This window comes from Elephantulus edwardii, unplaced genomic scaffold, assembly GCF_000299155.1.
Source record: "Elephantulus edwardii isolate Elephantulus edwardi_28Jun2011 unplaced genomic scaffold, EleEdw1.0 scaffold00127, whole genome shotgun sequence".
Lineage (NCBI taxonomy): Eukaryota > Metazoa > Chordata > Mammalia > Macroscelidea > Macroscelididae > Elephantulus > Elephantulus edwardii.
Window position 1 is genome coordinate 3,983,821 of NW_006399877.1, and position 27,767 is coordinate 4,011,587.

Here is a 27,767-nt window from a genome sequence, read left to right on the forward strand (position 1 = left end):
GAAGCTGGAACTGACAAGACAGAGAAGATGGCCTGAGGTAATCAGACAGAGGACAGGAACCGGACAGGGACCAGGCAACCGCGCAACGCGCTTGGTACTCACTCACTCTAGCGGAGTCCCACCTGCTGCTCTGGTTGCCATGGTAATAGGAGGCAGCGGCGCAGGCGCAGAGAGGGCAGGACTCGGGAGCGATGTGCAGCTGGAGCGGGTCAGCATTGCGCAGGCGCAGCGTCTTGTTGCTAGGGCCATCTCCTGTCCCCTTGTCTGGCCAAACTTCGTTTAGAAGTTTCCGGAGCCTCTTTCCTGTGCCCTGCGCGCTCCTGGCCGGTGAGGCCCCGGCTGTGGGCTGTCACTGTCAAAGCGAGGTACCCTAGTCCCCCTTCCTGACCCTACAACACCCCTACACTTCTGGCGCTGAAATGGTGCCCTGAACCCTGTAGCGGACGCCTGCCCGAGGGCGAGGGACAAGGAGAGGAGCAGCCATGTCGAACGCGTAAGTGATGTCCACACCAGATCCCCACCAGGCACGGTGGGCTTGGCGACCCCCACAGACTCCATGGCCTGCTCTGCACGGCCCTTCTCGCCTCCCCCTCTCTCCCCTGCTTCCTTCCTTTCTGCCCCCTCCACCTTCTCCCCTCCCCCAATCCCCTCCATTCCTCTCCCCTTCTCCCTCCCCTCCCCTTCTCATTCTCTCCTCTCCTTCCTCTTCCCTGCCCATTTCAGCTCTTAACTCCTCACACGTTCTCCTCTCCTCTCTCCCTTACGCTTTCTCCTCCTTTCTTCTCTTTTCTTCCTTGTTTTATCTTTTTTTTAAGTTCAGATATGCCTAGGATAGAGTGTCAGTTTTTTGTGGGCCAGGAAACTCTTCCCTTAGGTCTACTCTTCTTTGAGGATGAACTCGTGCAGTTAAGCCCCTGTTGACGTGTGTGGGGACCCAATACACCTGCTTTATCTACTTCTTTTGATATATACGCACAGGAACACCTGACCTCTTTTGTGAAGGCATCTAGTTCCCATTACTTAACCAAGAAGGCTCTGAAGCCAGTTTATGATCCCAGTTTCCTTTTCACCAAGGGCCCGCAGCTGATTGTGGTCCAGACAGGAAACAGTCGGCCTTCTGTCCGTTAGGAGCCCACACACCAGGGCAGCCTCATCTGGGCCCATCACATCAAGCGTGTCTTGTACCTGTAGAGAGGAGGAGCTGTGTAGGCCTGGTCTGCACACTTGAGATGGAACAGCTTGTTTAAGTCTTCACAACCCTGCAACGTGGGGGCTGATAGGTTATCATTTTCATTCAACGGATGAAGAAACCTAGTCACAACGAGACCAAATAGTTGATCCAGCAAGTCCATGGTGCCACCCTCCACAGAATCACTCCGGTCTGTGCCCTTGCTAGTGTTGCTGGTGGTCCCTTCTGTGGAGTACACAGTGATTGGTGGTGACCCATGGACCACAGATCTGAACCTCGCCCCGTCCTGCACCGGCCTCATGGTCAAGCCCACTGCTATAGTCACTGTGCCAATCCATCTTGCTGAGAGGGTCGTCCTCCCTATCTGACCTTTCCCAACTATGAGAGGGAGTGTAAGCGAGACTGAACCCAGTAGGCTGCCGCCGGGGCGTTCTGGCTCACGGTGGCCAGCTGCTTGGAGGGAGGGCATCACTAACGTTTCAGTGGCCTTCAGCTGTAGGAAGGAAAGGGGACAGAGTCAGGAGCGGGATTTTGTTAAGACAGGAAGTCAGTCCAGCAGCCTGCTTGTTTGCTGAAGTCTGCGTGGTGAGGACCAAGGACCGAAGGATGACTCAGGAGAAGGGAAGGGTCATGGGGTGGGTGTAGGACCAGGGCCGAGCTGGCTGTTGAGGAGGAGTTCATCACCATGATGGAGGAGAGACCGTGGTGGTTTCTCAGAGGGAGAGGGGAGAAGGCAGAGTAGAGAATTCCAGTGGAGATGCCGTTGGGGTATCCAGAAGGCACCCTGGAAAGTCTCAGTCAGCAGGTGATGCCAACAGCGAGGTGCAGGGAGTGATGCCCTGAGGTGAAATGATGTTCGGAAGTGGGGGCTTGGTGGTGCAGAGGGAGAATGGCCTGGACCTGCTGGAGACAGCTGGGAGGGCCCTGGCTAGCAATGTGTCCGGCACGATGGGGCCTCTGAGAGCCCCCACTTAGAAGGCGGGGTGAGGGAGGAGAGCAAGGAGGTGGCGGGGAAGAAGTGGAAACCTCGATAATGGTGGAGAATTAGAGGGTGGATAAGGAATAAGGAAGACTGAAGAATTACGGCCTTGCCTGAGAATACGGACTATGCCGTGGGCTGCCAGAACGAACACTCTGTCTTAGAACAGATGAGGCCACAGTGCTCCTCAGCGGTCAAGAGTCTTCATCTACATACCTTGGACATGATGTCAGCAAAGGCCAGTGCTTGGAAACGGACATGATGCGAAAGAGGAAGTGAGGTGGACCGACCACGCCTGTGACAGCAGAGATTGTGAGGCTGGTGTGAGGCAGGGCAGGGCTTTGTTCTGTGTGTGTGAGGCTGACCCCACAGCACCACAGTCACGTAGCAAAGGAGCTCTCATGGCACTGTGGACTTTGGGGGTCATTGTGTATAAAGTGATGGAGAGAGAATTCCCACTAGCTCCAGTGATCGCCTGATGGTAAAGAACTGTGCCAACAGCCTAAAGGCATGCAGCTCGAACCCACCAGCTGCACTGTGGGAGAAAGATGGGCAATCTCCTGCCATGTGACTTACTGTCTCTGAACAACTGCTGGAGGGGTCGGCTGTGAGTTGGTCCCAACTCAGCGGTACACAACAACAACATTTCCATTTCCCCTGAGGTAACTGCAGTGTCTGAATATTCCAGAACCCCACCCCCACTACAGTCCCAAGCTCCGACTTTTGGGAAATTGCCAAGCAATGAAAATGACATTCTGGTCTTTCTCAGCTGTGATTACCAGTCCCCCTACCCAGCTACCCAGCCCTCCTGCCTTCAAAAGCTGTAACATCTCTCGTCTGCAACCAATCATGTCTATTTTAAAATGTAAGTGGGCTCGTGGATGAAATACTGCCTTCTATTTATAAGGTGCTTTAAAACCTTCACAAAGGCAGCAGCATCTGTCCTCCATTCCCAGGATAATCCTCTGCAGTGTCCAGAGTGGGTATCATTATCCGAATTTGACATGCGAGGAAACGTAGGTGCAGAGAGGTTAAGTGACCTGCCAGACACAGGTGCCCGAGAAGACAGGTCCTGGTTTTAACAAGGCTTTGTACACAAACACTCCTAGCAGCACTTTTCATAATTGCCCCAAGAGGAAACAGCCCGTGTCTGTCAGCTGAAGAATGAGAGGAGGAAATATTGTGGGTTGTGGGCTCAGTCCAGACCACTGCAATCAAGTGAGTCGTGCAAAGTTATTTGCTGTCCTGGTGCATAGAACAGTTACGTGGGCACTGTTACTGGATGCCATCGGGTCTACTGTGATGCAGCCGACCTGAAAACCCTGCCCTATCCTGTGCCGTCTTCACGTTCTCTGATATGCTGAACGCATTATTACAGCCACTGTGTCAGTCCAAGTCCATCTTGTTGAAGGTCTTCAACTGTTTTACTAACGTTTTTTAGCAGGGTGTCTTTTTCTAAGAACTGGTTCCTTCTGACAGCATGCCTTAAAGTTCATGAGACAAAATTTCACCATCCCTGCTTCTAAGAGGCCCTCTGACTACTTCATCCAGGATGTTGTTGTTGATGTTATTAAGTGCCGTGGAGTCATAGGCGACTCATCGTGACCCTATGAACGAAAGACCTGAACACGTGTATAACTTTCATCGTTTCTCCAAGTTCACAGACTCATCCAGGATAGACTTGTTTATTCTTTAACCAGTCCATGAGATATTCAGTACTCTTCTCCAACACCACAACTCAAAGGCATCGATTCTTCTTTGGTTGTCCTCATTCGTTGCCCAACATTCAGATGCATAGCAAGTAATAGAAAAGACCATGGTTGGGATCTTTAAACGGACATTACTGCTCTCTAGCACTTTGGAGAGGTCTTTGACAGCAGATTTTCCCAATGCAACACAGGTTTTGACTTTGTGATTGCTGGTACTATGGGTATTGGCTGTGTGGATCCAAGTAAAATAAAATTGTTGACAGCTTCAATCTCTTCTCCATCTTTCATGATGTTGTCTATTGGTCCAGTGGTGAGGATTTTTCTTTTCTTGATGTTGACGTGTAATTTATATCGAATCTTCTCTCTATCTGTTCGTTAGACTGTGCTGTATTAAGGAGCTCCGATAGATTGCTAACTGAAGATTGGTGGTTCAAATCCCCTAGCATCTCCTTTAAAGAAAATTGGGCAAACTTGTTGCATAAAGATTCTTGCCTTGGAGACCCAGTGAGTCACCATGAGTCAGAATCTGCTAAGCACACACAACATTATGAAACCATTTGGAACATGAGGGAAATGACCAGCGTGGGACCTACAGACCCTAAATGAGCATATAATCTCAGGAAAAAAAGGATGTCAGTAGAGCTGCTGGAAGCTGGCTTGCCACGAACCTTCAGTCTGTGAAAAAATACAACACGTAGAAAGTACCAGAAAATAAGATCATCTGGTATATACACTCAGTGGACCTGCTGGTACATACACTGGTGTATGCTTGTGTGTGCCTGCTGGTACATGTATAGGGCGGGCCTGCTGATACATACACTCTCCCCCATCGCCATGAAGGGAGCTCTGGTGGGTCCCTAGCATGTTTCAGTGCTGCTGACACAGTGGACTTGAGCACAAAGGAGCGTGTGGGGACAGCACACCATGGGAAGGCGTTCATTCTGCTGTGCCTGCATCACTCTGAATCAGAATCAGTTCCATAGCACCTCACAACAACGTGCCATCCTCAGGAGCTGCTGGCTTTCTATCTGGTCCCTTGATGCAGGAGCCAGTTCTGCCCTCTGTTGCAGACCGAGAGTTAAGTATATTAAGAAGTATTAACAACGAGACAGAACACCAAGACTGTAAGTAAAAAGAGGTAAAGCAGGAGGTGAACAGTTCTCCAACAACTGAAACATGGTCCCAGCTTCCCTGTGTCTTTGTTGAAAATCTCCAGGGAGCAAATCACAAAGAGAATTCAATGCAAATGAAGCTAAGCTTTTTCTGTTGAAAACCTTGGGCTTGACTCAGCAGGGAGGGCTTAGCAAATGCAAGAATCCTGGAAATGCTTAAGTGTCTACCCCTGTAAACAATTAAGGATGGCCTTAGTGCTTCAGGGTGAGTTCAACTTGTATCAGCCTCCCTCCTAACCTGATATGGCATTTGGTTTATTATAAATATTTAATATGAAATTTGGCTTCCCACAGCATTCTACTTGCTCAGATGTCTATGTGACTGCCACTGGGATCTTGGACTTCTTAGGCAGGTCTCCCGTGGCCGGCACCGCATTGATTATTAGCCACTTAACCGTCTTCACGTGTACTGTGAAGGTGTGTTTTATTTTGTTGTTGTTCTTTTTAAATTTTCTGTTCATGCCTGGTTTTTACAGTTTTGTATCTGTGTCTTAGAATGTTGCTGCACCAATTTACTGAGTGTGTATCTTTAAATTATTTTCTATTGTAATTTGAGTGGAAATTTACAGCTACAATTGGTTTCCAATTCAACCATTTGTCCACATCCTGTTTCAGGACTTGAATTTCAGTTCCTACTGGGTAATTATATTCTTCCTCATCCCTCCCTGTGTTTCTTGTTTCCAGCCATCCTTCTGTCCCCTCCTTTCCTGCTTTCTGAGCTTTCTCTTGGTGCCGGGAATTGTTATAGGAGTGAGTTACTCGCCAGCAGGACTGTTGTTTGTTTGAAAGTTGAGCCTTGAGGGTGAGTTTTGTTCCCAGTTTGAAGGGGGACCCAGGACAATGGTCTCACAGTTGTCCAATTGTATGCTATCACTGATTTGCTTGGATTTTCTTATAATTTTCCAAGCAGTAGTTAAAAAAAAATATTTTCTGAGAAGGACGAGATGCTGGGAATGATGGAGGGTCGGCGAAGGAGAGGAAGGAAGACCCTCAACCAGGTGGACTGACACAGTGACTACTGCAATGGGCTCTTGTGTGTCAGGAAGTGTGAGGATGGCGCAGGACAGGACAGGGCTCAGATCTATTGTTCATAGAGTCGCTATACATCGCACTTGACTCAACGACACCTAACAACAACAACATTATACTGTATAGAAATTCTAAGTCCTTAACTGTGTAATGTTTAGCATACACACCTCTATACACACATATACACTATACGTAAAACAGTTTACATATACATACAATAAGACACATACACTACGCGTCATTCACCTGTGTTCAGGTGATAGGACAGCAACTGTTTTAATCCACTCGAGTTTCGAGTTTCGTTTAACCCACTGTTTGTGCTGAGCAGTTGCCGTCATCTTCAGCTCTCACCCCTGTCTCTCAGAATACATGAATACAGGAAACAGAAAACAACAACTCCAAAATAAGATACGACTTTAAGAATTTGGTCAAATCCTATAATAATGATGTGTATATGTGAAATATAACCATTATTCCCAAACACGTATTATTATTTCAGCATTTAAGTGGATTTGAGCATATTGCATTTTCCAATAAACAGTTATTTAATTTTATCCCCCCCCCCAAATATTTTCCCTCTATCTCTTGTCCCCTTCATTGCTTTTTTCTTTTTCTTTTCTTCATTGCTTTTTGAGGGCCTGCTTCCTCCTGGAGTGATTTGGGGGATCTCCGTTGCTCTGTGTTTTTGAAGGAATCATTTTGCTTTGTGGTAGGAGGTGGGGAGGAGTGTCTGACCAGGACTGTGGGTGTGGGTTTCCTGTGCTGTGGGCCCCTGGAGGTGATTTACTGTGGGCAGTGCTGTCTGTGGCTACTTTGACTAAAGCTCTCCTTTCTGCTGAACTTGCATTCCTGCCTTGACCCCTCCTTAGCCAGAGGCACCCCAGCTTTTGATCTGAGCCCTGTGCTGTTCACCAGGTGAAATTTCAGACCTCAGTTCCTAAACAAATCTGGAGAGTGAGTGACCTTTAATCTGCTGGGCTTGTTGAGACCCTAAATGGTGTTTAGTCCTCAGAACACAGGGAGGGAGTCTTTCTCTGTCTCCTGCGGACGGTTGTTGAAGCTGATGTCATTGTGGCCGGTGTCAGCTCTCGGGTCAGTGTCCTCCTCGGATTCCAGGCACTTGGGAAGCGGAGACTGGGCTCCACCTTTCTGCACTGTCCCAGTTCCACACTGAGAGAGAAAGTTAAGGCAGAGAAGTGCCTCGCTGTTTTCTGTTGTGTGAAGAAGGCCAGCCCCCTTGACCTTTTGTTTGCTGCTCCTACCCACACCTGTGTGTAGTCACAGAATTGCCAGGGTGTTCGCCTTTGGAAAGGCAGAAGGTGCTGGTAACAGTGGCTGGTGCAGAGCGCGGCTTGTAAATAATTGTTAGGAAAGAATATCCAGTGCCCTGGCTGCCAGAAGCCAGAAGTCAGTCTGTCCTGGAAGGAGGACAGTCCCAGTGCTCCGGCAAGGCTTTATCCTACGTGATGTGCTGCGGAGGGTCAAGGCCTGCAGCCTCCAGTATGGACTGAGGCTCAATGTCAGGAAGACAAAGATTCTCACCACTGGACCAATTGGGAGCATCAGGATGGATGGTGAAGAGATTGAGATTGTTCACAGCTTTAGTTTGCTTGGCTCCATAGTCAACAGTCTTGGCACCAGCAGCCAGGAAATTAAAAGGCGCATTGCCATGAGAAAGTCTGCTGTTAGGGACCTCTCCAAAGTACTGAAGAGCAGTGGTGTCTCTCTGGAGACTAAGGTGCGTCTGATACAGGCCATGGTCTTTGCAATCACTTGTTATGCATCAGAGAGTTGGACAATGACTAAGGAGGATAGGAGAATTGATGCCTTTGAGCTGTGGTGCTGGAGAAGAGTATTGAGAATACCATGGACTGCTAGGAAAACAAAGAGATTCATCCTGGAAAGGGTTAAATAGGGCAGCTCCTTGGAGGCAAGGATTCTAAGGCTCTGTCTAACATACTTTGAACATGTTATAAGGAGGGACCAGTTCTTGGAGAGGGACAGCGCAGGAGGGGAAGGCCCTCTATGACGTGGATTGATTCAGTGACTGTGGTAATTGGGATGGGTGTGTCAGAGACAGTGTGATTGGCACAGGACAGAGAACAGGGTTGCTATGAGTCACAAGTGACTCAACGGCACATAACAACAACAAACAACAATGTGGGCATGTTATCAGGAGGGGCCAGGCCCAGGAGAAGGACGTCGTGCCTGGAAGAGTTGGTTGGAGGAGGAGGCAAAGGCCGTTGGGAGATGAGCTGACACAGTGGCTGCAGTGGGGTCGGCCTTTCCTTGTCAGCTGCAGCGCTGGGCCCGCTCACAGCAGAAATCTGCACAGGGGATGGGTTTGAGCTGTTGACTGTGGGGTCAGCCATTCGTCCTGAGTTAGGGCAAACTCCACAGCACAGAACACAGCGTTAATCAGTCCTCCTGCACTGGTACAAACACCTGGGCCGGTGCGCCAAGATCCTGGTCTCCGTGTTCTCTGTGGTAGAAACACTGTATGGTAGGGGCCTCCTGCACTAGCGAGTCTTCTTCGCGTTGGTGATTTTGGTGTCTGGATGTAGCTGGGGGGACCCAACCAAGAGAGAGCCAGGTGGGAAAAGAAGGCTTTCAGCCCCTTGTCCATATTCTCCGGGTGTGATCACTTCTCCACTCCATAACTCAGCGCGGAGGGTGTTGTGGGCACAACAGGAGACGGGGTGCTGAGCCCTGCAGATGTCCCGGCTCTTACAGATGGACGGCTGGAGGCAGCCCTGCAGCGAGCGAGTCTGTGGGTGTCAGTCGTGTCCGTCTCTGTAAGTCACCCAGCTTGGCGTACTTTGCTATCACAGCCCCCAGAAAAGAATACTAACTAAAATTTGAAACAAGCAAAAGCATTCATAAAAAAAGAGGAACGTTTCTGGCATCAGTGTGTTCATCAGAGTCCTGGTGGCTCACATGGGAAGTCTCAGGGGACAGCACCAAGTGAGGACAGAGAAGGCAATCTCTTGGAGGATGAGTGACCAAGGGTGCTCCTTTGAGGCAAGGAGGGTGAGGCTTCTTCTCACTGAGGGTGCGAGGGAGGAGCAGGGGCTGTGATGACAGGAGAGGAGACGCTCGGAACCCCGTCTACGGCTGACAGTCCGTGAGCGAGCCCGAGACGCTGTCCTGACTGGGGAAGTGCATCTTGCTTCCAACCTGAGCTGTAATCCGTTGTCTTCCCTGATAAACCCCATGACCATGAATACTCGCTGTGAATAGTGTGAATACCTGGTTTGGGGTTGTTGTTGTTGTTGTTATGTGCCATCTAGAGTCACCTGTGACTCATAGCGACCCTATGTACAACAGCCCTAAACCCTGCTCTATCCTGTGTCAATCTCACTATCTCCGACACACCTACCCCCATTACCCCAGCCACTGAATCAATCCACCTTACAGAGGGTCTTCCTCTCCTGCGCTGTCCCTCCACCCTCCCAAGCATGATGTCCCTCTCCAAGGACTGGTCCTTTTTGCAACATGTCCAGAGTATGTCAGACAAAGCTTCAGAATCCTTGCCTCCAAGGAGCAGCCTGGTTTAATCCTCTCCAGGACAAATCTGTTAGTTTTCTTAGCAGTCCATGGTGTATTCAATACTCTTCTCCAGCACCACAGCTCAAAGGCATCCATTCTCTTTCTTTCATCCCTAGTCACTGTCCAGCTCTTTGATGCATAGCAAGTGATTGCAAATTGCTAAAAGTGGGTGCTGGAATGTGGGCGTGTCTGACCCCACAGGAGTCACCTTTGTGAGCTGCAGATGGGGATTGCTCCCCCTTATGAAGTTAGGGGCTTTGCAGCACGCCCACGCCACCCACACTGTTTTCATGCTTGCACATGGAAGCAGCACCTTGTATATACCGGCGAGGGCAACCAACCCAGAGCTGAGCCTCCAGCAGGCTTTTGAGTCAGGAAATTGCACAGGAGGAGACTGCCCATCTTTCTCCTATGGAGCAGCTGGTGGATTCGAACCACATACCTTTGGGTTGGCAGAACAGCTCCTTTCCACCAGGCAACCTTGAAACCGTACCCAGTATTTGTAAGCAATGCTTGATTACGCATTTTGTCTTGAGACATTAGCTTTTCGTGTGCAGGCCTTGAGAAATGACCTTTCTGTCTTCCCTCAGAACGTATAATAGGATATGGCACCAGACACAGGACAGCCTCAATTCTTTGCTCGACAAAGAGTCTCAGAAGATTGAGCCGCATCAAAGCCAGGTGCTCATCTTCCAAATGCTGGCCACCTTCTACATCAAGTACGTGCAGATCTTCCGGAAGATGGAGAACGTCTACGACCAGATCGTGCACCCGCAGAAGCGAATCCTGATCCGGAAGATGCTGGACGGGGTGATGGGCCGCATCCTGGAACTGAAGAGCGAGATGGTGGAGCTGGAGCTCACCGAGTTCCACTACTTTGATGACCTTCTGCAGGACCTGAAGCTGATTCCTGTAAGCACGCCTTCTTCCCTTACCTAGTGTCTTTGTGGTTTAAATGGGATTCGTAGACTTTTCACCGAGACACTGCAGACCTTCTAGGTAAATTACTGGGAGATGAGCTGCCAACCCAGAGGCGTGTGGTTCAAGTCCACTAGCTGCCGTGCGGGAGGAAAACGGACAGCCTCCTTCCGTATGACCTGTAGCATCTGAAAACCGGCTGTACGGTCAGCCGTGAGTTGGCACTGACCCCTTTTGGTCGTCCATGAGATACTCTGTCTCCAAAGCAGTAATGAAGTCTCATAACTCCAGTATACTCAACAACTGCTGGGAATGGAAAGTAAACCAAATGTGGGGTTTTATTTTTCTCTTTAACAACTTTATTATTGCTTTGAAAATGAGTGGAGCAAAGCGTATACACCAGTACAGCAGTATCTGTGCACATAATTCAGTGGTTTTAATTACACCCTTCAAGGTGTGCAGCCCTCCTCGCCCGCCTCTTCTAGGGTGTTCCATCACTGTTTACGTGAGTTCACTGCCCAAGTGAGCTCTCTATCTAACCTTTTGAGCTGTAGCTGTGAATTTCGTCCGATGGTAGTGGTTCTTCAAAGGGCACAGAGTTGAAGCAAAGGTTTGATGTGCGTGTTCTTACTGTATTCTGGCAAGAATTTGGGTTCTTAAATTGTGACAAAAATATTCTTTTGCTTATTTTTTCTTCTTTAGCAACAGTTAGATATTCCCATTCCCAGATATTTTCTGAAGGAGAAATTGGAAATGATAAAAGGAAGAGAGAAGATCCTTGCTCAGATCTTAGCGGAATGTGGACTGGATGCAGCGAGCACGGTTTGTATCGCATTTCACAGTCATTCCGTAATATACCACGTCTCTATTTTCTGATGTTACCATTAGAAACACTGATTCCATAACTTCCTGGGGAAGGAGCGCTGCGCACGCCTGGTGTGTGTAAGAAGTTGCATAAACCTGCGTGTGTTTTTGGTGAGTTATCAGCTTTATTTGTCAAGAACTTGGAGTGACACAGTTGGCCTGGAGGACAGGACAGGGCCTCTCCAGGTGACCACGGCAAAGTGCAGACCACAACCAAGCAATCACGTGAACTAGCTTTGGCTTCCCAGTGCACACAGAAGCCGTGTCACACCATGCCGTAGTCTGTTAAGTGTGGAGCAGTGCTATGAACGCGTGCAAGGCTGGGCAAGCAGCCTCACTCACCACTGGCGCCTGGCTCTGTGCTCCTACCCCACGAAAGGGCTCAGCTCACCCTCCAGGCCCCCCTGGAGCCCCTCACTTGTGCAGAATTCACTGAAGGTCATAGGGGCAACAATGAGGGGTGATGACGTCACGTACTGGTCAGTGAGACCCTAAAGTGCCCTGCCACCTTCCTAACGTATGAGCAGCCAAATGTGGATTTAGAATTCGCATCTGCCCAGAGCTCCCTGCCGCTGGCTTCCCGCCCATGCTTTGCTTCTTACGCATTTCAAAACTTGCGTCTCATTTTATGTTTTCGTTTCAGTGTTTGGTTTTCTACGCCTGAGCTAGTAGTGTGTTTTACTGGCTCCATTTCATTAGCATTGCCAGTGACATTTCAACTACTGTGGAGCTAATTAAATGGTCAAAGCCCCTCGGTGACACAAAAAGTTAAGGACTCAGAGATGAAATGAAAGGTTGGCAGTTCAAACTCTCCCAGTGGCCTCTTGAAAGGCCTGACTTTCTGCCTCCGGGGTCGTGGCCTAGAAAGCTCCTCAGAGCAGCCCTGCTGTGCACGGGGCTGGTGACGGTGGCCCCGGGTGGCCACTGGCCAGCCAGCTGCTAACGAGTAGCTCCAGGGTCCTCATGGTGATCCAATACACACGCGGCTTTTACCAGAATTGTTCCCCAGGACGGCGGTGCTCTGACATCTGTGCACCCCCTACCCTCCCACCCCAGCATGCAGAAGACCCTCTGCCAGGTGTGGGGGACACAAGCCTGCGCCGTGTGGGGGTCCGCTGGCGTGGAGAGCTCGTCTGAGCCTGGCTTTGTGCTTTCCCGCAGAGAAAAGCCGTGAAGGTCATGCCGCTGGACGAAGCCATTAAGGTGATCCAGGTCGCGGAGCGGGCCCGTCAAGGTCGCCTACGGGCCCTGTTCATGAAGCAGATCTTCCTCCGTGAGGTCAGGGCCCGGCAGAACCGGCTGATGGGGGACAAGGCCCCGGACGTGGTGGGCGCCGCTCTGTGCATCCAGAAGGTACGCTGGGGCTCCTCTGGGGGGATGGAAGGAGGAGGGGACCCTAACAGTCTTCCCCTGAGTGGGACCAGTCCCTTGTTAGCGGGGTGACATCAAGTCACAGTGATCCTGTGAGCAGCGGCCCTCCACCTGGTCCTGTCCTGCGTCGTCCTCACCAGCTGGTCATCCTCCAGCTCCTTGTTAGTCACCAGGGCGACCCGTCCTCCAGCACGTCCTCCTCTCTGGTGACCCCACTCTTCCTAGTGTGATGCCTGTCCCAAGGGCTTCCCCCCACGCTTCTGCCCACACTCGTCCTGGAGAGCTTGTTAGCGATGTGTGGTCTAAAAAGAATCTAAATTCTTACAGATTTTTATTTTTATTATAAATAGGTAGTAAACCCCAGGCTGCTGCTGCTGCTTTTGTTGTTGTTAATTTTCATTATTTTGTGTGTGTGCGCCATCAAATTGGGTCCAACTGCTACAGGAGGAGATTGTCTCTCCTCCAGCAGAGCATGTGGTGGATTCGAACCATGCACCTCTGAGATTGCAGTGCAGCTTCTTGTGCTGCTGCTTTTAATGGCGTTAAAGCATCTACACGAACCATTGACCCACACAGCCACTTCCGCACTGACAAGCCGGCCTCGTTGGTGGCCTTGCACATTGTGCCACCATGTCCACCTGCCAGTCGTACACACTCCGTGCCCACGAAACAAAATCGAGTTGTTTTATTTGACTATTTTATAGATAGATGGTGGACTGAGGTTAGGAAGCTGTAGTTGGGGACATTCAATAAGGATGTCGGTCAGTCGGTGGTCTCAGCCACGGTGCGCGTCCATCTCACTGAGGAACTTCCTGTTTACATGAATCCCAGGGACTGTGACCCCAGAGCTCTGTCCGTTATGCTCAGAGGCAAGCCAGCCTCGCGGCCGGAGCACAGGTCTCCCCTCTGCCTGCGGCACCGAGGGCTGTGGGAGTCAGGACAAAGCTGGGTGGTTTGTTGGGGTTTGGGCTTTCCCCCTTCTTATTATTCTTTAATGTAAGATTGCTTACAGAAAACTGCAAAACATGGCAATGTGACACAGAGTAGAATTAGGCTAGAGAGAAAATATGTTCAGACATGCTGCGTGTAGCCTGTGGTTGAGCTTCGGGTGCTGTGGTTGATAATTACAGGTTCTGGCGCCTGGTGACCCTGTGTGCAGAGGGGAACTGCTTCCTGGGCTTCACCTTTCAGGAGCAGATCGCCAGCTGCCTGTCCTCAGAGCCACCTCTGGGTGCACCTGGCAGCCCTGGGCTGGTCTGTGAGCACTCACTGTCCACTGCGCTGGAAATGCATTCCTGTGGCTACTTTTGTTCCAAGGGGAGTGAGAGCGGGGTGGAGGACATACTCCAAACTGTTTTCTTTGAGATCCTTGGAGGGAGATTAGAAAGGTTTGGAAGAGCATCTTAGGTGGGGAGGGGCACCGTTCCGTTCTAATTCTCCAGGCTGCTGTGGGTAGTTTTCATTTAAGACAGTGAGCCCCACCCTGTGATCCAGCCCCACCCCAGAAATCTCAGTTCCTCTTGAGGGGAGAGGGTGTCTCATTTCTAGGAAAGCTGGGTTGGTTCTAGGCTTAGTTCTCTCTTGAAAAGCTTTGTAGTGTGATCACAGGACACTCGGAAGTTATGTGGACACGCCACAGCCATCTGTGAGGTGTGACGTGCACGAGGAGAGGTTTGAATTAACATGAGCATGACCACAGCAGGAGAGACAGGAAGAGAGCGAGTTCTGTTAGAAAAACCGTGCTCAGTAGACACGATCCAGGAACGGTGGTCCCGAGTCTGAACTTAGGGGGAAATGCCACATCTGCAAAGCATAGTGAAGGCAAGAGAGTGTGACCAGTGAACAGGTGAATGAAAGAAATTAACCATTTGTTTATGTTAAGATTTGGAGAGCCTTCTATCAAAGAAAGAAAACTAAGAAAGAGAGAGAAGAGGAGATGATCTTCCTGGGAATGGTGAGTCTCCTTATCTGCTTTTCTTAAAAAAGACAGTCTCTCTGACCTGTGAGTTTCCTTAAGGAGTGTCAGTGGGAAGAAATCACAGACAAAGGTGTGAGCCGTGACCAAGGTGCCTGGGTTACCTGGGGCAGGGAAGTGGGCTCAGAGGATGGGAGGAGCAGACTTCAAGTCCCCGTCCACGCAGGTGGTGCAGAGGACTGCATTCCTGGGGACAGGTGTGTCCTGCCTACACTGAGGACAGCGTGTGCACTCACCTTCTGTAAATGTGCTGTGAAGCCACTGACCCAGCTTAGAGCCGTTGTTCCTGGTGTTAGGTGCTGTCCACTTCCCGCTCATTTGCAGCCTCCGTCCACTTCCTGCTCATTTGCAGCCTCTGTCCACCTGGACAAGGCATGGCGGAGGGCAGCAGGTCACAGTCCCTGCCAGGCCTGAGCCACTTGCCTCAACCACAGCTTCCATCCTTCTCCCTGAGGGACTTCCTCACCGTCACGGAGCCTCTATGTTCCTGGTCAGGATGGCCTTCTCCAGGGACCGGTCCCTGTGGCTAATATAACCACCGTGTGGAAGATGAAGTCATCTCTTCTGAGCGGCCTCTGGCTGCTGCTTCCACGAGCTGCGTTTGTTCTTTTCGCTGGAGGTGTTAATGCTTTCATGTTGACTTCAGCGATCCTAGTGACCCCGTGTGCAAGAGCCCAGAGCCCTGCCCTGCTTACGGTGTGTGTGCTTATGGTCTGCTGCACTCTAGCCTGTCGTTCCAGTCAGCATCGGTCTGTCTTGCTGAAGGTCTTTTTCTTCACTGACCTCTACTTTCCAAAGTATGACACCTTCTCCAGGGGCTCCTGCTCCTGAGAATACGCGCAAAACACCCAGGGAGAAATCTTGCCATTTCTGCTTCTAAGTGTTCCCAACAGATTTGTTTGTTCATTTGACCATCTGTGGTGTATGCAGTATGCTTTGCCAAGTCCAAGGAATTTCGTACCTTCTTTTCTCCCTTTATTATGATGTTGCCGATTGGTGCACTTGTAAAGGGTTTTGTGTCTTGGTACTGAGTTGGAATCCACACTGCAGGCTGCTGTCTTCACAAAGCTTCATCTATGTGGTCTCTCCAGGCACCTGCCTTCCAAGCTGTCTCTTCATCTACCCCACCCCCCCGTAGTGATAATCCCATAGTCTTTGTCTGGACGTTAGTGGTGTTTCCATCGCAAGGAATTCAACCCCACGTTCAGACTGGCCAAACCAAACTCACTTTTTCTTTGGCGCTAATTCTCAGATACGTGGTTCCTAGTTTACAAAGGTCCCGTTCTGAGAACTTCCTTGTAAGTAACTTCTGACGTAAATCAAACACTCCATTTTTTAAAAAAACTTTCATTATTATTGTTACCTTTTATTATCCACTGTTACATTTATTTGGTGGTTGAATGAGAATGCTGACATCATCAGTTTGCGTGCTGTGACACTGGACGTGGTGTGTATTATGTCAAGACGTACCAACAGAAGGAGGCTAAACCACAAAGCAGCGCTGGTCATGGGTGCAAAGAAGGTCATTGCAACTCAAGTGTGTCTTAAGTTGAGGACATGGGAAGCCAGGACCACATGGGAAAGGCCGGGTCTGACTTGTACCAGCTTTGGAAAGGAAGACTCTCCCCATCACTGAAATCATGTATTGAAAACCATTCCTTTGGACAGACACAGTCCCTCCACGCTCACGCACCTACTTCTGCTAATTACTGGATCTGATGTTCATTGCAGATTGACTCACACACTTGACTTTACTCACAGTTGTGGAGTTTATTAGGGATATAGGTTGGGGGCAAAGGATGTCACACAGTAAAAGTGCACGTTTCGTGAACACCAGTCCCAGGTCAGGTTAACAGCAAGACACATTCCCTCAATCAGTTCAGACAGCTTCTCAGTCAGCAAACGAAAGTCCAGGTTCAGTTCAGCAGCACAGATGGAAGAAGCACCTGGTTTCCTCACCTGTCCAGCAAGCTGTGTCTCATAGCTGCCACCGGTCAGCTCTTCCTTCATCGTCCACAAGCACAGCCTTTAACTCCGGCCCTTCCTCCTGGGCTCCGTCACCTACGCTGTTAGCTCTTCCCTTGACCTCACAATCTCCTCTGCCAGCTTAGTTCTTCTCTTGGCCTCACAGCTGTTGATGACGTGGACGGGGCTGGTCAGTAAGGCCTGGTCAGTAAGGCCTGTGTCTGCAGGTGAGACCGCACCCCAAGAGGGGGGAAGGCAGCGCTAGAAAGGCCATTTCCAAAAGTCCTCATATCACAGGGAGTACCTGCATTTTTAAAGAAAAAGTTCAGAATGTATTTTGTAATTTGTTTTTTTTTAAAGTTTTAAAAAGAAGATGGTAATAAGCATTATTTCTTTTTCCTTCTGACACATTTCAGTTGTTTGGTGTGTGGAGAGCCCGGTAAGGTGGTTAGGGATGCCGCCGTGTGCCACCATGGGGAGTGGACTCACAGCTGACCCTCCAAGGAGTTTCCAGAGGCTGAAAATCACACTGGAGAAGATTGTCACACAGAGCAGCTAGTGGATTCGAACTGCCAGTCTCTGGGTTGGCAGCTAACTCCGTACCACCAAGCTGCCAGAGACCGGACAGTGTTGCTCTCTCCATCACCTTTCAGAGACAAAAACAATCATAATGTTCATATTTTCCCCCTTTAGCAACTGAGTTAGCAGCCAAGGAGTCGATCTAAAATACTTAGTGAGACTTTGCTCCTTAATTTCCACTTGATTAGCATCCATTGAATAACAGTCTGCATGCATTTCCCGAGTATCAGTCCACGCAGCATCCTGACACTTTAGGGAGGGTCGAGGGCAGCTTCTACACCGTGGAGCCCCAATAACGTGCCCCGATTCGTGGTCAGGAGAGAGTGGCACAGTGTTGGCATCAAGCTTCCTGTCCCAGCTCCTGGTGACCGACCCTCCATGGCTTTCTGAGGCTGTAAATCTTGGCGGGAGGAGACCGCCCGTCTTCCCCTCTCAGCACCTGCTGGGTTCGAACCCTCCTCTTGGTTCACAGTACAGAGTCTGAAGGATTTTTTTAGAAGTTGTAGAGGACAAAATGATTGTTGAGAAACAGTCCTGAGGCAAGCCATTGCATGGTAAACTCTGTTTCGCTATCACATTTACTCTGTAGATTTTCTCAGCTCCGCTCACGTGAGGGAAATCTGAATTCGTTCTTCAACCGTATAAGCTTTCCTGGGAAGGAAAGGAGCAGCCTGTCTGGTTTGTGTTAAATGCGACCGTCTTCCATTTGCTTTTGCTTCCCAGTCTGTCTTCTCTTGGTAGTGCATTTTCTGCTGAAATCTTACACCAGAGGGAAATATATGGATTCAATTTTTTGAAGAATAGTATATCTTCTGTGTGCTGGCTGATAGCCATGAAAATCCATTTCTTTAAATTCAAGAAATGTTTCCAGTCGAATGGATTTTTTCCACTGTATCGCTGGTTAAGAAGCCGTCTTGTGCATTTGCATGATTTCTTTTTTTCTTTTCTTTTGCTTCTGTGATTTCATCCTGTCACACTCCACGAATGTAGAAATTGTTGAAGGATCTGATCAAAACCTGCTTTGTGTCTTGATGAGAAGCTGGGAGTTTCCAGAACTGACGATTTAGGGACAGAAACCAGTTAGAGCGCACGGGGTCCTTCAGCCTTCAGTCCCCAGCCCAGTGTTGGTGTTACCACTGTCCTCTAAGTTATTTGTCGGATTTTGACGTTTTAAATATTTATATTCTGAAAACTACAAAGGAAAATAGACGAAACTATCTCAATTGCTGTGCAGTTGTTTTAATTGGCAGAAACAATGATGCAGAACAACTAGAAAGAAGCTTAATGAATGCAAAGCATTTTGTTCTGTGGATCTCTGTGATGTGACTTGTTTCAGCGTCTATGCTGCTCCAACCCGTGTTTGCATTAATAAAGAGGGGAGACAACTGTCAAAAAAGGAGAGCTGCCACTTTGCAGCCCATCAGTCCGTTCCTAAAAGCACCCTTTAAACCCAGCTCACTGTCAAGTGTGACCCCAGAAACACTGTCACACTGCCATCCAGTCGGGAGCGACTCCTCTTAACCCACCATTGCGTTTCTGAGGCTGTAGAGCGAAGCAGGAGATTCCTGTCTTTCTCTAAAGGAGCAAAACCAGCTAAGACTTCCTGCCCCGAGCTCTGTGACTTCTCAGAAGCTCACTGCTGTGGACTTGGAACCACCTCGGAGCTGGACCAGCAAGTTTCCCAGAGGCTCAGGAGAAGGGTGGGCAGTCTCCTCAAATGCAGTTTGCAGCCTCAGAAAACCTGCTGGGGGGGTCAGCTGTGAGGGGTTTCAGCTCAACAGTGAGGAGAAACCGTGCGAGTGTAGATCAGGTGGTGGCTCATTTCCTCTCACGGAGTCGCTGGTGGGTTCGAACCTCCAAAGGCCAATGTTATCTGCACAACTTCCTACAAGCTAAACCACCAGAAATCCCTAAAATTCCCTGTTGTTGTCGATTGCCTTTGAGTCAAGCACGACTCACAGTGACCCTATGCACAACAGGCTTGAAGCCTCTCTACAACTATCGACATTTATCAAAGCTCAAGGGTTTCCGGAGGCGTGTTGTTTAGAAGTCGAAGCCACTCCTGCCTCCACACTTCCCTGCGGTGCCCCTTGTTCTTTGGGCCGTAAATAGCCTCACTTGATACCCACGGCTCCTGGTGAGTGTGGCCCCTTCCCAGAGGTCCCGTGTGCTCACCATGTTCTGTCACTCCAGACGTTCTTGTGGCCTCTCTTTGGGAACCACCATCAAAGCCAAAAATAGGGAGAAACTAGAAGGGGCAGTCCCTTGACATCACACATTTCTTTTCAACCAAATCTTCATCGTCTAGCTTGATCACAAATATATTTGGCTCCAAACAACTTCCAGTTTCTTCTAAAAATAATCTGGTTACACACACACACACACACACACAAACACACACACACTCCCTACATCATTAGAATGATTTATGATTTCATGAGTGGGAAGGAAAGGTGATTTTGTTCTGTTTTTTATGCAGAAGCACGTGGCCCCTACGTGTCCTGGTTGCTTCCTGTGCCATCTTCCCTGCGTGACGCCCACTCAGACAGGGCTGTTCAGTGAACTACCCGGTGGATAATGTGTAACACAGCAGATCGCTGACCTGAAGGTCAGCAGTTCAAATCCCCAAGAGAAAGATGCACAGTCACCATGAGAGGTTTACAGCCAGAAACCCAGTGCAGGGCTGCTGCAGCTCAAAGAAGCTCGGTATGAGGGGAGTGACGGATCACAGGGTGTGGTGAGGACTCACTGTGCTCTCCGCACAGAGGAAGGGTGAGATAATCGTGCCTGTTTCACAAGGGTGTCAAAGACGATACCCTCTCGTGTTGTTGTTAGGTACCTTCGAGTCGATAGTGACCCATTGCAACACTATAAAGAGCAGATCTGTACCTTACACTGTCCTGTACCAGCCTCATCAGCTTTTGTGGTCTTGAGTCCATGGTTACAGTCACTTTGCCGGTCCACCTATTGAGGTCCTTCCACTAACCCTCCACCTTCCCAAGCATGATGTCTTCTCCAGGGACTGCCCTTTCCTTATAATTAACAAACCCAAACTATGTGAGGTGGAGTTTCACTATCCTTGTGAGTAAGGAGCGCGTTGGTTGCACTTTCTCAAAGACTTATTTGTTCTGTGGACAGTCCATGAGATACTGTACTCTTCTCTAACACCGTAACAAAGACATCAATTCTTCTTCTCTCATCCTTAGTCATTGCCCAGCTTTCAGATGAATAGCAAGTAATTGACAAAACCATGAGTTGGATCAAATGTACCTTAGTCTGTAAACTTTGGAGAGGTTGTTGACTGCAAGTTTTTCTCATGACAATACACCTTTTGATTTCTTGACTTCTGGTACCAAGGACATTGGTATGGATCTAAGTTAAATGATATGGTGAATGATGTCAATCCTTTATCTATCATGATCTTGCCTACTGGCCCAGTGGTGAGAATCTTTGTTTTCTTAATGTTGAGGTATAATTCTGAAGGCTGTAGTCTATGACCATCTTTTTTTAAAAAAAAATTCATTGTTGTTTCAAGGACAGGAGCAAACTGGGGGTGGGGGGGTTGGAGGGGAGAAAAGTGCAACAATGAATGAGTGGAATTCCAAAATCTCTGTAGATGTTCATTGAAATTAATAATAATAATAATTAAAAAAAATTCATTGTTGTACGTTTTCTTCCATTCTCCCCACCCCCTCCTCAAGCCCACCCGACAGTGCACCCCTTGTTCGACATTGCTATCATACATAGAATACATTCCTTTTGGATAGTTCCTCCCTCCTCTATTCTACTGCAGTGTTCATTATCTGTCCAGTCTTTTCCCATTCTCTCCCCAACTCCCCAGTGTGTGTCCTGTTTTATAACAATGGTGTTTTTTGTCCTTTTGTGACTGAGATTTCACTCAACATCATGTCCTCCAGGCTCCCCCATGTTATGTAATGTTTTACGAGTTCATTGATTTTTCAATTCCGTGTAATATTCCATTGTGTGAATGAGGACTTGAAGCTGTGGACCGTGATCTTCTGCAGCAAGTGCTTCAAGTCCTCTTCACTCTCGGCAAGTAGGGCTGTGTGATCAGCATAACACAGGTTGTTGATGAGTCTTCTTCCGGTACTGCTGCCACATTCTTCTTCATAAAGTCCAACTTTCTAAGTAGTTTGTTCAGCATATAGATTGAATAGGCCTGGAGAAAGGATACAGCCTTGACACAGCTTTCCTGATCTTGCATGGTTCCCCTTTGTCGGGGACCACTTGGGACCACTCCCTTCTTTCTCTGAAAGAAGAAATTAATAAATATAGATGTAACACAAAAGACAAATAGACAAAGTAGAACTGCTGCAGTCAGACAGGACAGGTCTAGGTCGGCCGGCCTGACTGCTGTGCCCTCTTTATTTTTATATGTTTTGGAAACAAAGAGATGGTTCACAGGGAAGTAGAAACTTTAAGGGTTACATCATAAAGCCCAAACAGGCCGGGTACAAGTAAAAAGTAGAAACATTAAGATTTCTCTTACAGGACCTCCCTTATACTGCTATGGGGTGTTGTAAGATAATACTACTTCTCCCCTCTGTGAGGTGGACTGATTCAATGACTGGGGCAATCGGGATAGGTGTGTCAGAGGCAATGTGATTGGCACAGGATAGAGCAGGGTTTAGGGCTGTTGTATATAGGGTCGCTTTGAGTCGCAAGCGACTCGACGGCACATAACAACAACAACAACAACTTTTCCCAAAAGGCTGTTGGGATGTTTGGAGATAATAGTACCTCTCTTATGTAGATATGATGAGATAATAAACCTGTTAATACTGGCATTGTTAGACAATAGTAGGACATAGTGCTCAGAAAAGCAGAGGGTCTTCAAAAGCAGGGCAGACACTTAACAAGATGGAGTGACTCAGTGACTGTAGCAGTGGGCAAGAGTGTGGCAGGGGTGATGAGGCTGGCACAGGATCGGGCAGGGTTCTCAGCCATTGTCCACAGGGTCACTGAGTCAGAGTCGACTCAGTGGCACCTAACAATAACAACAACGGTATTGTAAAACAATAGTGCCTCTCCTCTAGGGGAATTATGGGATGATAGTAACTGTCTTATAGGGGTAGTAAGAGACATTAGTCCTTCTCTCGTAGGGCTATTAGAAGATTACAGCACTTTCTCATAGGAATATTGTGAGGTGATGCTTCCTGCCTCATTGAGGTATTATGAGATAATCCTCTCTTGTAGGGATATTAAGAGTTATGAGTATATTATGAAATTTTGGCAGTGCCTCTTTTATAGAGGTATTAGGAAATAATAGGACCTCTTACCATCATGCTTGAAAGGGTAGAGGGACATCGCAGGAGAAGACCCTGGATGAGATGGACTGACATGATAACTGGGGCAATGAGTTTAGGTGTATCAGAGTCAGTGAGACTGGCTCGGGACAGGGCAGGCTTCAGGGCTGTTGTACATAGGGTCACTGTGAGTCACAGGTGACTTGATGGTACATAGCAACAACAACTAAGGTTATTATGAGTTAATGGTCCTGAGATGGATTGATTCAGTCACTGAGGTAATGGGAATAGGTGTGTCGGAGACAATAAGATTGGCAAGGGATAGACCAGGTTTTAGGGCTATTGTACGTAAGGTCACTATGAGTTGCTGGTGACTCGACGGCACATAACAACAGTGGGATGTTATGAGATAATAGTGCTTCTCTCAAGAAGGTATTATGAATTAATAGTACCTCTCATATAAGAGTATTCTGAGGAAATATTACTCCTCTCAAGTACTATTGGCATTGAGAGATAATAATGCCTCTCTTCTAGGGGTATGATGAGCTAATAGTACATGCAAGCAAAATCTTGTTGAACATTATCCAAAAACAGAAGGAGTAGTTTATTGACAAAACTGCCAGGAATTCAAGTTGGGTTCAGAAGAGGCTTTGGCACTAGATATATCATTGCTAATGTCAGAAGGATCTTGGCAAAAAGCAGAGAATACCAGAAGGATGTCTATTTGTGTTTCATTGACTGTGCAAAGACATTTGACTGTGTGGATCATAACGAATTATGGTTAACGTTGAGAAGAATAGGAACCCCAGAACATTTAATTGTGCTCATGCAAAAACTATACCTAGACCAAGAAGTTATTGTCCAAATGGAGCAAGGGAACATTGTATGGTAGACAATTTGAAAAGGTGTGTGTCAGGGCTGTATCCTTTGTCCATACCTATTCAGACTATGTTGAACAAATAATTTGAAAAGCTGCACTATACGAAATAGAGCATAGTGTAGCATCAGTATTGGAAGAAGACTTGTCAACAGTCTGTATTGTGTAGATTATACAACCTGGTTTGTTGAAAGTGAAGAGGATTTTGAAACACTTGCTGCAGAAGATCAAAGACTACAGCCTTGAATATGGATTACATCTCAACATCAAGACAACCACAGTCCTCACCACTGGGCCTGTAGGCAACATCATAAAAGATGGAGAAAAGACTTAAGTTGTCGACAATTTCATCTTCCTGGGATACACAGTCAGCACCCTTGGTATTGTCAGTCAAGAAATCCAAAGACATATTGCACTGGGAAAGTCTGCTCCCAGGAATCTCTCCAAAGCACTGAGGAGCAATAATGTCAATTTAAAGACTAAGTGTCTCCTCATTAGGTCGAAATCTTTTAGTCACTTGTTATTTATCTAAGAACTGGACATTAACTAAGGATGACAACAGAATTGATGTCTTTGAGCAGTGGTGTTGGAGAAAAATACAGAATATTCCATGGATTACAAGAAGAACAAACAGATATATGTTGGAGAGGATGCATCCAGAATGTTCCTTAGAGGCAAGAACGGTGAAGCTTCATCTCACAGACTTCAGGCATGTTGTTAGGAGGAGACACTGTTCCCTGGAAAGGGTCATCGTCCTTGAAAAGTAGAGAGTCATCGGAAAGAAGGAAGACCCTCTACAAAACGGAATGACACAGAGGCTGCAGCACTGCTCAAGTGTGTCAGAGACAATGAGGGTGACACAGGAAGGACAGGATGAGACTCCTTGTCCGTAGGTTCGCTGTGGGTCATACTCAACTCTATAGCAGCACCTCTCATAGGAGCATTATGAGAAAATAGTACTTCTCTCATATTACGCCACGATAGGTGCCTCCTTCTCAGGATATCAGGAGGTACAACTATCTCCTTTACACACCAGTAGCCAGGAAATTAAAAGGCACATTGCCATGGGAAAGTCTGTTGTTAGGGACCTCTCCAAAGTACTGAAGAGCAATGGTGTCTCTCTGGAGACTAAGATGTGCCTGATATAGGCCATGGTCTTTGCAATCACTTGTTATGCATCAGAGAGTTGGACAATGACTAGGAAGGATAGAAGGAGAATTGATGCCTTTGAGCTGTGGTGCTGGAGAAGAGTATTGAGAATACCATGGACTTCTAGGAAAACAAACAGATTCGTTCTGGAAAGGGCTAAACCGCGTGGCTCCTTGGAGGCAAGGATTCTGACGCTCTGTCTAACATACTTTGGACATGTTGTGAAGAGAGACCTGTCCTTGGAGAGGGACATCATGCTTGGGAGGGTGGAGGGACAGCGCAGGAGGGGAAGACCCTCTATGAGGTGGATTGATTCAGTGACTGGGGTAATCGGGATGGGAGTGTCAGAGACAGTGCGATTGGCACAGGACAGAGCAGAGTTTAGGGCTGTTGTACATAGAGTCACTATGAGTCGCAAGCGACTCGATGGCACATAACAACAACATAGAAATGATGAGTAATAGTAACTCTACTTTAGGGATATTTTGAGAAACTAGTACTTCTCTCATTAAGGTATTAAGTAGTAACAATGCCCCTCTCATGGGGCTATTATGAGATAACAGTACATGTCTTACAGGAGTGTTTGTGATAATTGTACTTCTCTTCCAGTGGTATTTTGAGATAGTATTAACTCTCTCAAAGGGTATTATGAGATAATAGTACTCTTTTATGGGCTATTATGATATAATACTATCTCTATTAATAAGGTAATCATGTTTGTTGTTGTTATGTGCTGTCGAGTTGCCTGTGATTCATAGCGATCCCATGTACAACAGCCTTAAAACCTGCTCTGTCCTGTGCCAATCTCACTGTCTCCAACACACACACTCCAATTACCCCAGTCACTGAATCAATCCACCTCATAAAGGCCTTTCTCTCCTGCACTGTCCCTCCACCCTCCCAAGCACGATATCCTTCTCCAAAGACTGGTCTCTCCTTGTAACATGTCCAAAGTATGTCAGACGAAGCTTCAGAATCTTTGCCTCCAACGAGCAGCCTGGTTCAACCCTTTCCAGGATGAACCTGTTTGTTTTCTTGGCAGTCCATGGTATATTCAATACTCTTCTCCAGCACCACAGCTCAAAGGCATCAATTCTCCTCTATCCTCCCTAGTCATTTTCCAACTCTCTGACGCATAACAAGTGATTGCAAAGACCATGGCTTCTACCAGGCACACCTTAGTCTCCAGAGTGATACCATTGCTCTTCAATACTTTTCTGTAAGAGAGGTACTACTGACTCATAATACCCCAACAGAAGAAGTATCTAGAAGAACTAATATCTCATAATGCCTATATAAGAGATGTAATACTATCTTATAATATCTTTGTAGAGAGGTACAGACTTTTCCATCACACTATGTCTTTTAATTTCCTGGCTGCTAGTGCCAAGTGTGTTGACTGTGGAGCCAAGCAAACTAAAGCTGTGTACAATCTCAGTCTCTTCACCATCCATCCTGATGCTGCCAGTTGGCCCAGTGGTGAGAATCTTTGTCTTTTTGATACTGAGTTTCAGTCCATATCAAAGGCTGCAGTCCTCTTCTCATATGGGTAACATGTAGTGCCCCTTTGCTCAATTTGCACAATAGTGTCTTTGTCTAGGGATCGGTGTCACACAAGCAAAGTTTGAAAGGTGTGCATAAACACGCACCCCTGGGCCAATAGGCAACATGATGGAGATGGAGAAAAGATTGAAACTGCCAGCAACGTCATCTTACTTGGATCCACAGTCAGTACACTTGGGACTAGCAGTCAGATGATCAGGTGATGTGGTGCATTGGGAAAGTCTGAAAGTCGGGGACCTGTCCAGATTATTAAGGAGAAATGATGTCATTTTGAGGACTAAGGCTGATTCAGGCCATGGGCTTCTCAAATTCCTTGCTATATATCTGAGAGCTAAATGTTGTTGTTGTTGTTTAGTGTTGTCGAGTCGTAGACGACTCATAGCGACCCTATGAATGAACGGCCTGAGCACTGTTCATACATAGCGGTCAGTAAAAGAAAGACCCTCAAGCGAGTGGACTGACACAGTGGCTGCAGCGATGGGCTCAGACTGTAAGGATGGGACAGGACAGGGTTCAGAGCTGTTGTTCACAGGGTCACCATGAGTCATACTTGACTCTTTGTCACCTAACGACAACAACAATGGCAAATTACTATTATGAGATAATAATACCACTCTACAAAGGTATTATGAGATAATAGCACCTCTCTTATATAGGCATTATGAGATACTAGTTCTCACAGAGTGTTGTGACATAGTATTACTTCTTCTGTTGGGGTATTACGTGTCAGTAGCACCTCTCTTACAGAAGAAGTCTTACAAGGTAGCAGTAACTCTTCTCACAGGGATATTGTGAGACAGTCATACCTGTCCTGGACACAGCATATGGAATAGTACGTGCCCTTTTTTATAGGGGTATTAGAAAGTAACAGTGCTTCTCACATGGGGGTGTTTTGAAATAGTGACACTTGGCTTTTAGAGGTTTGAAGGATGGGCAGTCTCCCTCTTGTAGTTAACCACCTTTGGAAACCTGCCAGAAGGTCAGCTCTGAGTCGTTTCCGACTCTCTGGCACACAACCACCACAGTACTTTTCTCACGGGGTGTTTTATGTTAATAGTACTTCTTTTATAGGATAGTATGGGATTATAATGCCTTTCTCATAGACAGGTTATGAGATAACTGTACCTGTTTTAAAGGAGTATTGTAAGGTAATAGTATACTTCTCAAGGTGACACGATGATAGACTGGTACCTGTATTATAGTGTTATTGTGAAATGAAAGCCCCTCTCTCCTAGAAGTGTTACGGCATAATCGTACCTGTCTTGCAGGGGTATTATGAGATAATTGCGCTCTTCTCATAGGGCGTTATGTGATAATACGCTTGTCTTATGAGAGTACTATGAGGTGAAGTACCTCTCTCACAGGGATGTTATGTGCTAACAATACTCTGCTCACGGGGGTGTTATGAAGTACAAATTGGTTAACCCTTGGGAACCCTTGTAAGTAGTGTCCAGCTTAAAGGGTGTGAGAAGTTGGAATGAACTTGGTGACACTGGTTTGGTTTTTTACTTTGTGTATCTTATGTGCCACCTAAGTGTTTATATTATACTGTCTTTCTAATTTTTTTACCAGCAGTCAGGAAATCAAAAAGCGTATCGCGATGGGAAAGTCT

The 27,767-nt window shown here is 47.6% G+C and overlaps 1 protein-coding gene across 1 annotated transcript in view; it reads left to right on the top strand.

The window, feature by feature from the left end:
• Window positions 1–482: 482 nt before the first annotated feature.
• The window catches only part of IQCA1 (IQ motif containing with AAA domain 1), a 135,706-nt gene continuing 108,421 nt past the window's right edge, over window positions 483–27,767 (top strand). Inside the window, exons 1-5 of the mRNA XM_006893518.1 lie at window positions 483–493; window positions 10,218–10,539; window positions 11,248–11,367; window positions 12,571–12,762; window positions 14,663–14,734. Of these exons, the coding sequence (XP_006893580.1) occupies window positions 483–493; window positions 10,218–10,539; window positions 11,248–11,367; window positions 12,571–12,762; window positions 14,663–14,734 (717 nt within the window). The remainder of the gene's footprint in view (window positions 494–10,217; window positions 10,540–11,247; window positions 11,368–12,570; window positions 12,763–14,662; window positions 14,735–27,767) is intronic.